Source organism: Actinia tenebrosa, unplaced genomic scaffold (genome assembly GCF_029948245.1).
Source record: "Actinia tenebrosa isolate PJP-AT-01 unplaced genomic scaffold, QUT_ActTen_1.0 PGA_scaffold9__36_contigs__length_13948895, whole genome shotgun sequence".
Taxonomy (NCBI): Eukaryota; Metazoa; Cnidaria; class Anthozoa; order Actiniaria; family Actiniidae; genus Actinia; species Actinia tenebrosa.
Window position 1 is genome coordinate 457445 of NW_028292586.1, and position 11211 is coordinate 468655.

Here is an 11211-nt window from a genome sequence, read left to right on the forward strand (position 1 = left end):
TCAATATGGAGCCGGAGCGTTTTGATGTTTTGCTTTTTCATGCAAGACTCATTAATTGCCTCTTTGTCTAATTTCATGATTGCTCGCTACAGTAAGCTCTCATCTCTAGCTACCTCGAGTTACTGGGCTATCTGTGGCTATCCTGCTACAGGTAGCCCATTAGCTAGAGCCTATACAGAAGCAAGGCCGTGAGGTTACAGTTAAAGTTAGAACTTTTGTTTGGGCTGTGGCAAAAAGAAAAATCAATATAAACTTATTGTTCCTGCAAAATGGCGGGGAATATCACGTGACCAATTGGCTGGTTCTAAAATTAACCATTTCTGATTGAAAAATTCGGAAAGTTGAACCCTACAGTAAATACTGAGGAAATATTTTTTAATGCTCTACCACTTTCATTAGCGACCCAGAAACGTATTAGCGAGCGGTTCCGTAAGTTGAGAATCGGAAAGGGTGTTGGCAGGTCATCATACCAACATCTGCCCTCTAAAGCAAGATATAAGAAACATCGAGCTGATAGATCTGAGAACATCAATGCCTTATATGGTTGTGGGAAAAAAGTGTGCGATAAAATGTATCTACGTAGCTTCTCCATATGATTATAACGATCGAAACAGGTAAAATTGGCAGAATGTAGTTCACGAGTGTCAAAACATTTAAAGCATGATTTCCTACCATATCTTTTAAATAAATTTTTTTAAACATCCATATTCATGTGATGTCAGGCAGTTCCGGGAAACAAGGAAATGATACTCAAGCGAATGGCGTAGTGTGTCGGACTGTGGCATTATTCCCAAACTGACACGGTAATCATTGTTCATTACAATATTTCTCACACAAATTAACACAATAGAAAGAACTGGAGAAAAAAAGATTTTGTCCGATTCTCCATGTTTACTGACAGAAACCGGCAATGTGATGATGATATGTCAACCATTATCACAAAAGCTCTTTACAAGTTGCTTTGGGTCGCAAGCCAATCGATTCCTGGTTGGCACACGAATAACAAAGGCTTAGTATCGAAGTATCGCTGTTTCGATCTCTGAAGTATTTTTCTCATACTCATTAATAATTCATGAGTAAACCAGCCAATCAATGGGCTATTTTTGGGTCACATGATGTTACTTGAAACCTGGTAAAGTGCTGTGAAAGGAATGCATTCAGTCTGGAGTAACTGGAACAAAATTAATTCAGTCCTAGGATTGAATTAATTTTGTTCCAGTTACTCTAAGTCGAATAATTAATGAGATGAGAAGTCATTTCAAAGCCTCCAATATCGGACTGGACGGGATTTCAAGTCTAAGCAATTAGTTCCAGTCCTCGGTTGTGCCTCGGACTGGAACTAATTGCTTAGACTTGAAATCCCGTCCAGTCCTCATTGTCGGCTTTGAAATATTACTTCTCATCCCATTTAAACACATACACACTTTTCCCATCCCCCCTGCCCACGAGAAAACACGACTTTAAGAAAACTTCATAGAATTTAATTGTACTTTTGATTTCGTTTTCAAACATGGTCACCAACTAACCCAATGAATCTTATCAGCAAACCAACTAATTTGGTATCTATTATCTGGACTACCTGTGGTGTGGTGGATGCACGTATATTTTTATATAGTTCCGGCTTATTTTTACTTGCTTTGGTGGCTAATGTCTTATCAACCTAAATAGGCTCTAGAAAGAGAGAAACGTTATGGCAAATATGGAGTGGCACAGAGTTGCCAGGCCTCTACGATCCTCAGCCCTTGGGCTCACCCTGTGTTATAACGGCTGACAATGCGGGTTTTTTTTGTTTCGTTCAGATTAAATCTTGAACAATTATTCCAACAATGTGATATTAAGATAAACCTATGAACATATGGATTTCCCTATTTAAGGGGAGAAAAATATTAATTTTGATAGCATTCTATTTATAGCAATATAGTTCCAAAAATTGAACGACTGGATTGAAAGAATTGGAAGAGATGCATGGAGTTTACACTCAAATTAGTTTCCAGCTCCAGCTGGTCGCAACAACAAGTCTTCTTACAAATATTCGTAGCCACACACAGGATCTTTGTAAGTGTACTGGTCGTAATTCAGGAGTCTGCATACACGTAGTGGTCGCAAACCACAGGTCTTTGTACAGGTATTGGTCGTAAATCACAGGTCATCTAACACCATAGATTTTCAAAATAATCGAAGTGACTGCTCACTAAAGTCAGCGAGGCTTACTTATTTTTATCAGATTAGAAAATTCAATCCCACTTGTATTTACAAAATAATTACAAAAGAGAACTAAGTGTTCGATATGATTAACGGCTGTGATTCGTTGATTGATTGCTCGTCCTCAGAGACACTCAAATTCAATCCTTCCCGTGATGAAGTGGGATCAGATTCAACCAGGCTTTCCTCAGACGAAAGAGTATTCATCACAAAGCTTTCCTGTGGTTGTTCACTAGGGGTCTCCCCCTGATTAGCAACTTGACTAAGTAAGGATGTTCCCTCAGACGAATTCTCGTTCATAGGATTATTGACAATATTTATGTGCTGGTCAGCGGAGTTCTCATTTTGAGCATGCGCACTCGGATTATCTCTGTCATCTCTCCCTTCTGGATTCGAAGCAACACCAGTGATTGGCAAGACGGGCGAATTATTATTTGTAGGTCCCACTCCATTCGATTGGACCACGGTTTCAAAAGGCGGAGGATCCCGCTGCACCTGACTCATAGCTTCATCATAAGACGGCAGAGCAAAGTGCACGTCCTCCCGGCATGTGGCAATCAAAGTCACGTGGTCATCATCACTGTAGAAACGACTGCGTATCGAATGATTCCTGAACCTTCGACTGCGATGAAAACGACGCACAAACACCATGACGCTGAGCAAAATGACCAAGGCACCCAAAGTGGAGCCCGCGCTGGCAGTGACTATGGTCAGCGTGTCCAATTCTCTGTCGGCTTTCCTTTCACCTTTCAAGTGTGTCGCTGTTGTGGCTGAAAGATACAATAAAGATATTTTGATATGTTTCTTACCTGTCAGTTAGAGTTTTGATAGAATGGTTTTCATAAACCCGTGGAATACACACTAGTCTAATACAAAAGCTGGGCAACCACAACAGCATGACCAAGCACACTTCATTCAAAGCTCTATTTAAAACAAATGCATGAAAATGCATGCATAAACATGTTAACTGCTTTTAACTACTGAGTCGTGCGATAAAGCAGATATTCATTGACTGCAGGTACGAACGTGCTGTAATGCGACCATGATGTGCTGCGTCTGAGCTTTCTGATTGGATAATCGTTTATTTTCTGCACTATGATCGGTTAAATTGTCGAAATTTACTCTATTTTTTCAGTGTGCTCGTTTTATTTTTTCCTTTGTATAATAATAAAATTGTATTCCTGCGCTATACAATCGACATAATATCTTGTTATAAATTAAAGAAAAATTTAATTATTCCATCTCACAGGATTTAAGTGGAGAATGTTTAGTAAATGTCACAGGAGGGGTTAATGGTGTGCTAGAACTACCGTCTAGAATAAAAACAAATCATTGTTAGATTGAAAGTTCTTTAATTGGGTAGGGGTGTAGACAGGTGCGTAGAGCGTAGACAGGGGGGCCAAGGGTGCCAGCCTTCCCCCCTCCCCCCCTCATGGCAACCAAAATGGCGGCTTTTTAGAACTTATATGGCGGTAATTTTCGATTTGTCATTTGGCAAAAAAAAAAAAAAAAAATGCAAAACGTAATGCGGCAGGGTTTTTTCTTGGTTCGGGAGCTCAAACAAAATGGCGGATCTTTGAATTTGGGCCTTCCCTTTCGGACAATTCTGGCCACGCCCCTGAAAGTGCTTAAGTGCTGGGGTAGGTCAGGATCAAAGTTAGTGTTTTAATTTACAGACCCCATTTTTGGGCTTTTTCTCGTTCTCACAGCAAAAGTTTTAATTATGCAAAATTAGAATAAGTTTTACAAAGAGAATTGTTTTTGGATAGGTGGGGAGGGTGGAATATCAACCACGGCCACACCTATACCACAGGAAACCCATGGACCAAACAATTCACTCCCTGCACAAAACACTGCAAGTGAACTAAACAAGCTATGATATAGAGAAAAACACTGGTTTTAGAACCGCTTAACATACCTGGAAATAAACAAATAGGTCGGCCATGTTCCACTTTAAACTTTCCTTTCAGCCTGACACACTTCTCTTCAAAGCGAGGCAGAGTCAGACAACTTGGTATTGACCCTGACCAGTAGGTTAGGCCAGAGCTAACAGCTTGACAGGTTAATGTAGCATTCCCCCAGAGGTAATACCGAGAGTCGCATGAGTAACTAACTGAGGAACCATAGCTGTACTTGTCGGAATGCTTATCATGACTGCCGTAAAAAATGTTTCCTGGTTCTTCACAAAATAGAACTGTGATAGAAAGGAAAAAGATGACATAAATATTATACAAAACACCAAAATTACTATGAAAATATCAACAATAAAAATACCAAGAGTAACCACTACCATCACCTTCAATGAAAACTATAAACACTATTACCACCCACACCCATAACCATAAAAATCAAAAGAACCCACTACCATCACCTTCAATGATAACAACTACAAACAATAAATATTATTTTACCAGCTGATGTCCGCTTCACACATGCTACCACTGCACTTAGTATTTACAAACACTCAACTCACATCTTGATTTTTACAAAGGAAAGGAAACCGTGGAACCTGGAGAAAAACTTTCGTGGCAAGGAAGAAAACAACACATCCAACAATCTTAACTCACATATGTAGCTCAGCAGGAAATAGAATTCAGGTCTCCTAGCATGAACTACACAGCAGTTAGAGAGAGCACTGTAGCTGTGCATGGCATCCCACTCAACTACCACTTCCAACAACTACTAGAGCAGTTTTCACATAACTGTGTAAAGCTAATAGCCATAATGCCATGACTGTGATGTTTTCTAGAATTTTTGATTGGGTCATTTTTTCTCATGCAATATGTGAATGGTCTGGCTGTGCTGTGACCTCTGCAGGACCATGTCTGTGCCATATTTATGCTGTGTTCCAGGCATTCGATTGGATGGAGAGTAAATTCTTGGGAAATGTGATTGGTCTGGTGTATGCCTTGTCACTTACATGTTGGTGCCATGACCTTTTAACATTCATACAAAAAACTGCTCTAAGGCTGCATTCATATGTATGCCAAATGGGGGGGGGGGGGGGGGGGGGGGGGGGGTGTCAGGTGAAAATTTGAAATGTCCAGAATAATATTCTTAAGACTCCCCTTAAAGTCATGCAAAAAAATACGATCCCCCCTAAGCAAGGCTTGTAGCTTCTTCCAGCAATTGTGCATCCCCCCCATTTTTCTGACAAAAATTTGCCCATCCACCCCTTTTTCCTACCAAACTTTTCCTGATCCCCCTCAAATTCACCTGCCCCCCCCCCCCTGTCAAACGTTATGAATGCAGCCTAAAAAACTGCTCTAATGACAACACTGCTACACTACTCCCATCACCTCAGCACAAAAACAACAACAAAAATGTTAGGATTAAACCAAATACTAACTTTTACATGTTGGGTTCTGTATCCCAGTCCAGTGCCCATCGTGCATGCACGTTCTTCTACTCACATCACCAATTAACTTATAACCAGAATGACAGCTAAAGTTCACGACTGTTCCAATTATATAATTTGGAAGGCTGCTTGTCATGACCCCATTGGAAAACGGCCCAGGTGAGCCGCAGGTGTTTATTACTATAATAAAATGAAGGAAACAATGAAAAAGTAAGCACAGCTAGAAGCAAATAAGGGAAAAGTAGTTGTGTTTACGGGAATCAAGGGTGGAGTAGTAGTGTACTCACTTTTTACCTCAGGGTTCTCAGGTTCGATTCCTGGACTTAGCGTCACATAAGTGTTTGCAAGCTGTTCCTTTATTCAAGGGCTTTCTTTAGGTATATGTATACCCTTGACATCTGGGCTGATCTAAGTCAGGGCATGGCTGACTCACTGATCAAACCCTGAAACAACCTCTGGGCTGATCTAAGTCAGGGCATGGCTGACTCACAGATCGAACCCTGAAACAACCCCTGGGCTGATCTAAGTCAGGGCATGGCTGACTCACTGATCAAACCCTGAAACAACCTCTGGGCTGATCTAAGTCAGGGCATGGCTGACTCACAGATCGAACCCTGAAACAACCCCTGGGCTGATCTAAGTCAGGGCATGGCTGACTCACTGATCGAACCCTGAAACAACCCCTGGGCTGATCTAAGTCAGGGCATGGCTAACTCACAGATCAAACCCTGAAACAACCCCTGGGCTGATCTAAGTCAGGGCATGGCTAACTCACAGATCAAACCCTGAAACAACACCTGGGCTGATCTAAGTCAGGGCATGGCTGACTCATAGATCAAACCCTGAAACAACCCCTGGGTTGATCTAAGTCAGGGCATGGCTAACTCACTGATCGAACCCTGAAACAACACCTGGGCTGATCTAAGTCAGGGCATGGCTAACTCACTGATCGAACCCTGAAACAACCCCTGGGCTGATCTAAGTCAGGGCATGGCTAACTCATAGATCAAACCCTGAAACAACCCCTGGGCTGATCTAAGTCAGGGCATGGCTAACTCACAGATAGAACCCTGAAACAACCCCTGGGCTGATCTAAATCAGGGCATGGCTAACTCGCTGATCAAACCCTGAAATAACCTCTGGGCTGATCTAATTCATGACATGGCTAAATCACAGATCATATCCTGAAACAACCTCTGGGCTGATCTAAGTCATGGCATGACTAAATCACATGGAACCCTGAAACAACCTCTGGGCTGATAGAAGTCAGTGCACGGCTAACTCAGAGTATGAATTTAGAATGGCAGATTTTGTGGAGGGAGGGAAACCAGAGAACCATAAGTAATGCAAAGACCAGCATTAAAACTGGAGACCCCAAGCAAGTGGACGCACTGCTGCTACGCTACCCTTGATCTACTTACCACACTTTGGTTGCTGTCCTGACCACCTCCCATTAGCCTCACACGTCCTGAATTTATTGCCTCTCATTCTATAATTCGGGTTACATACAAATCTTATAGTAGCACCAACTTCACGAGATGCAAGGTAATCCACGAGGTTCTTGATGTAGCCATTGGTTGGTGCCGATAGCTGTGGACACAGCCTTACTAATAATCAAATATAAACAAGCTCTTTCAGTAACAGACATCGTGTTCTGACCAATCACATGCAACAGTTAATTACAAATGAATTCATTATCGCATGTGGTTGGACAAACACATACACAACTTGGTTAATAAGAGCTATGTATTGGGAAAAATGCACTGGTGGACAAAAGAAAACTAGTCTAGGTCAACTTACAGCACAGAGGAGTATTTCCAGACCAATGCCCACTTTTATCACATATTCTTATTGGCTGTCCATTCACAGCATAACCTTTATCACAGGTATAGTTGGCTACGCTGCCATAGCCTAATGAGCTATACGTTACATTACCATAGTTAATGGATGGTAGAGGACAGACAATGCCTGGGGAGGGAATATAGCATAAAGAGGATGTAAATATTGATGTTGGAGCCCTTCTCAGATCTACCTTTCTTTGTGGCAAAGGTATGGGTGTTTTTGAAACTACACAGTGCCATGACCTTCTCATGGCTGTGTCTGTGCCATGTTTGTGCCATGTTTTGGGTATTTTGGTACAAACAAAAATATGAATCTCAATTTGAATCTGTGTCTCCATTTTGATTGTTGAAATACCACTGACCAAGATTTTTGTTGGAAGGTAAAATCCTAAAACAAGGTTGATGATAATGATGACAACTGATGATAATGACGACAACTTACGATGATGACAACTTATGATGATGACAACTGATGATAATAATGAGGATGATGATGATGATCAAGATGATGCAACTGATGATGATGAATGAATGAATCTTTATTTATACAGGGTAGCCCTTTCAGTTACATAAAATAACTGTTATCAATAGGAGCCCTGATAAAATTCATAATAATATATATAATTTAAGTAAAATACTAAAATATGGTACTAATACTATGCTAATAAAATATATAATATAACGCTAATGACGATAATGATGCTGCTGCTGCTGATGATGATGACAACTGACTGTGACGATGATAATGATGATAACTGATGATGATAATGACATAATGATGCTGAGCACAGTATTTAAAACAAAACACATATTTGAACCAGTACCTACCCACACATGTCACATTTCCTTCCCAATACCCGTTCTTCTGGCATATCTTATTAGAGCTGCTAGAACCAAGCTTAAATCCTAAATTACATCTATAATTGATTCTATTTCCAAAGTTGTTGGTCCCCCCAGGGATTATAGTGGTCAGTAATTGAGCATTTGGAACAGATGGACCAACAGCTGGGCAGGCAGAAGCTGAGAAGAGAGAGAAAAAATTATCAAAATTATAGATAAATGTGTGGTTTCTGGGATAAAAGTATCGGGTATGCTCATCGGAAATTTCAAAAAAAATACCCCTAAAAAATCCCAAAAGTCTTTTAAGAGGGGCGTGGTTGGACGATTTGTAGCCCAAAAGATACCAAGACATATGCCGCAATTCTAAATTTCAATCTTCACACCCTAAAAGATACCAAATTGCTGATTTTTACCCATAAGAGATATGACGAACATACACAATTCTTTTACCCCAAGACCACGTGTCATTCTCTTGGGCATAGGCTTCTTTGTTTGAATAGTATTGATTACATATTCATGCGTCTTCTCGTGCTTAACCATTAAATAAAGAAATGGTAAAACTCTAGGGAATGACACTTGGCCTGAAATAGGAAAACATTACACCCAAGGTACTAAATGGTTTTATTGAAGTTCACAGAGCCACTAGAATTCATCAGACCTCCATTGACTTGGACCCCTAAAACTGTGATTTTATTACCAATAGGCCTGAAGCGAGATGACGTTTTACCCCTGACTCTATACCATAATAGTTTTTAAAATTCTTTCATATTAAAATTTTGATTCCTTAGAGAATACAGGAACAATAGTCATAATTAAAGAACAAAAGCAGTGTCAAAAGGATTATGGTCTAGAGACGGGGGTAAAACGCTTCAGGTTTATTGCTTGGTAATTTTTTTCATAAAAACTTACCAGCACATATTGGAATTTTGGAGCTCCAGGTTCCATCCTTTTGACACTCAATCTTTATTACTCCCTTTAGTTTATAGTATGGTTTTGTTGCACCACTACTTTCACAGTGAAATTTTAAGACATCGCCTGCACCAAACCATGTTGAAGAACCTACATGCCTTGCTTTCAATGGTAACTTGATTGAAAGAGTACTGCAAGTAGAAGCTAAAAAACAAAACAAGAAAAACATTTTAAAACCTTCACATTTTAACATTTTATCGATATCCCCAAAAACAACCTCTGGGATGATCAAAGTCAAGGAATGGCTAACTCACAGATCGAGCCCTGAAACAACCTCTGGGATGATCAAAGTCAGGGCATGGCTAACTCACAGATCAAGCCCTGAAACAACCTCTGGGCTGATCCAAGTCATGGCATGGCTAACTCACAGATTGAACCCTGAAGCAACCTCTGGGATGATCAAAGTCAGGGCACGGCTAACTCAGAGATGGAACTCTGAAACAATATCTGGGCTGATCTACGTCAGTGCAGTGCAGTTAGCTTCCCCCCATTGATTTGCAGGGGTTTTCTTGAAGTTCTCCATATTACTTGTCTATGCAAAACCTGACATTCTAAATTCTAATAGGTGGGCGTACGATGATGTCATTTGTTTTGATCAAGAACAAGAAATTCTTGGAAATTCAAGCAATAAACGAACAAAGTCAAGAGTAGCAAGATCGTATCCCTTTGGAAGATATCTGAGAATTTGAGGACAAATCTCTTGATGGTTTTCGAGTTAACGTTGTAAAATTTGACAGTAAATCTATGTTGGTTGGCAAAATGTTGGCCAACCAACCTGCATTTACTGCAAAATTTAGCAACTTTAATTTATTATATCTCCTGAACTAATGAAACAACTGCTCTCAAATTGATAAATATTATCACCAGTTATGACTTCTTTATTTAAGTCCAATCGTTTATGGCTAAAAAGTTGATTTTTGGAAACGTTAACAGTACGCCCACCCATGTGACGTGTGAGTTATAGCCATGCCCTGACTATGATCAGCCCAAATTTGAAGGTTTTTCAAAAGGTTTTCAAGACTAACCAAAATCCACTCTGTTGGAAATTATGAACAAGGTGTAAATGCATGTTCATAAAAACGTACAGTAAGATAGAAATAAGCCTATATTTCATCATATGTTGTTGTACATATTGTACAAACGTTTGAAGAAAATAAATTGAATTTTAAGAGATGAAAATTTTGTGAACAATTTCCTCAAGTGACTTAGTGTCTTTAGAAATTATTACTCTCAAGAAAATACCCTATACTTATAAATTAAGTTCGGTTCACATAAAATTGTACGTATTTTTAATCGAGTTGGAAAACAAAAGTAAACAAGCTTAGGTAGGCTTAATAGTCAATAATCGCGACCATCTTGCTAAAAAATTATATAAAATTCCAGAAGAAATGCCATTAGAGTCTATGAAAACAGACTATGATTTAGTAAGTAAAACATATACACTTTTTATAAAACGTTAGAATGTGTGAGAAGGACAAGATTCAAAGAATATACTTTTACACAACATTACACAATTTTTAGTTTCCTGAATATATTTATTGGAATATTTTTACGACTTACCGTCAGTTTTTGGCTTAAATAAAGCAAAAACGAAGACCATTAAAACAAGCACCTTTTCTTTCGTGAAGAGCATGCTTCTTGTAGACAATAAACTCGATAATTATGATTAAATCTCTTGAAGAACGAAACTTGATATTCTAGACTACCGTAAGATCACACCACTCGCTCGCCTTTGCGAAGTAAAAATTATTTCTTCTTGACGTTTATACTTCTCTATAACGACGAAATAATAAGCGAGAAGATAATGTAAGCTTTCGTCTTCGATTGGGCTGGTAAATCGAAGTTATTTGTGCCGTAAGATGGTTACAAAGTTGAGGTTTTCGTGGAAATGCTCAGATGACTTCCGCCATCTTTTCGTGCACGTAATGATGCCCAGCTCACATATTAAGCTTCACGGTCGCAGCATGGGCGTGTCCCGCGTGATTCCCGCGGGAACTCATC

The 11211-nt window shown here is 39.7% G+C and overlaps 1 protein-coding gene across 2 annotated transcripts; it reads right to left on the reverse strand.

Moving 5' to 3' along the window:
• Nucleotides 1-1459: 1459 nt before the first annotated feature.
• LOC116296394 (complement component receptor 1-like protein) lies at nucleotides 1460-11137 on the reverse strand. Of its 2 annotated transcripts, XM_031704412.1 has the most exons (9): nucleotides 10771-11137; nucleotides 9151-9354; nucleotides 8230-8421; nucleotides 7361-7528; nucleotides 6982-7167; nucleotides 5552-5740; nucleotides 4121-4396; nucleotides 3450-3515; nucleotides 1460-2972 (listed from the first exon to the last, which is right to left on the reverse strand). In XM_031704412.1, the coding sequence occupies exons 1-9, from the start codon at nucleotides 10841-10843 to the stop codon at nucleotides 2275-2277; spliced, it is 2052 nt and encodes a 683-aa protein (XP_031560272.1). In that variant the 5' UTR covers nucleotides 10844-11137; the 3' UTR covers nucleotides 1460-2274. The 2 variants fall into 2 exon arrangements, with proteins under 2 accessions (XP_031560272.1, XP_031560273.1); XM_031704413.1 differs by lacking the exon at nucleotides 3450-3515.
• Nucleotides 11138-11211: the final 74 nt, after the last annotated feature.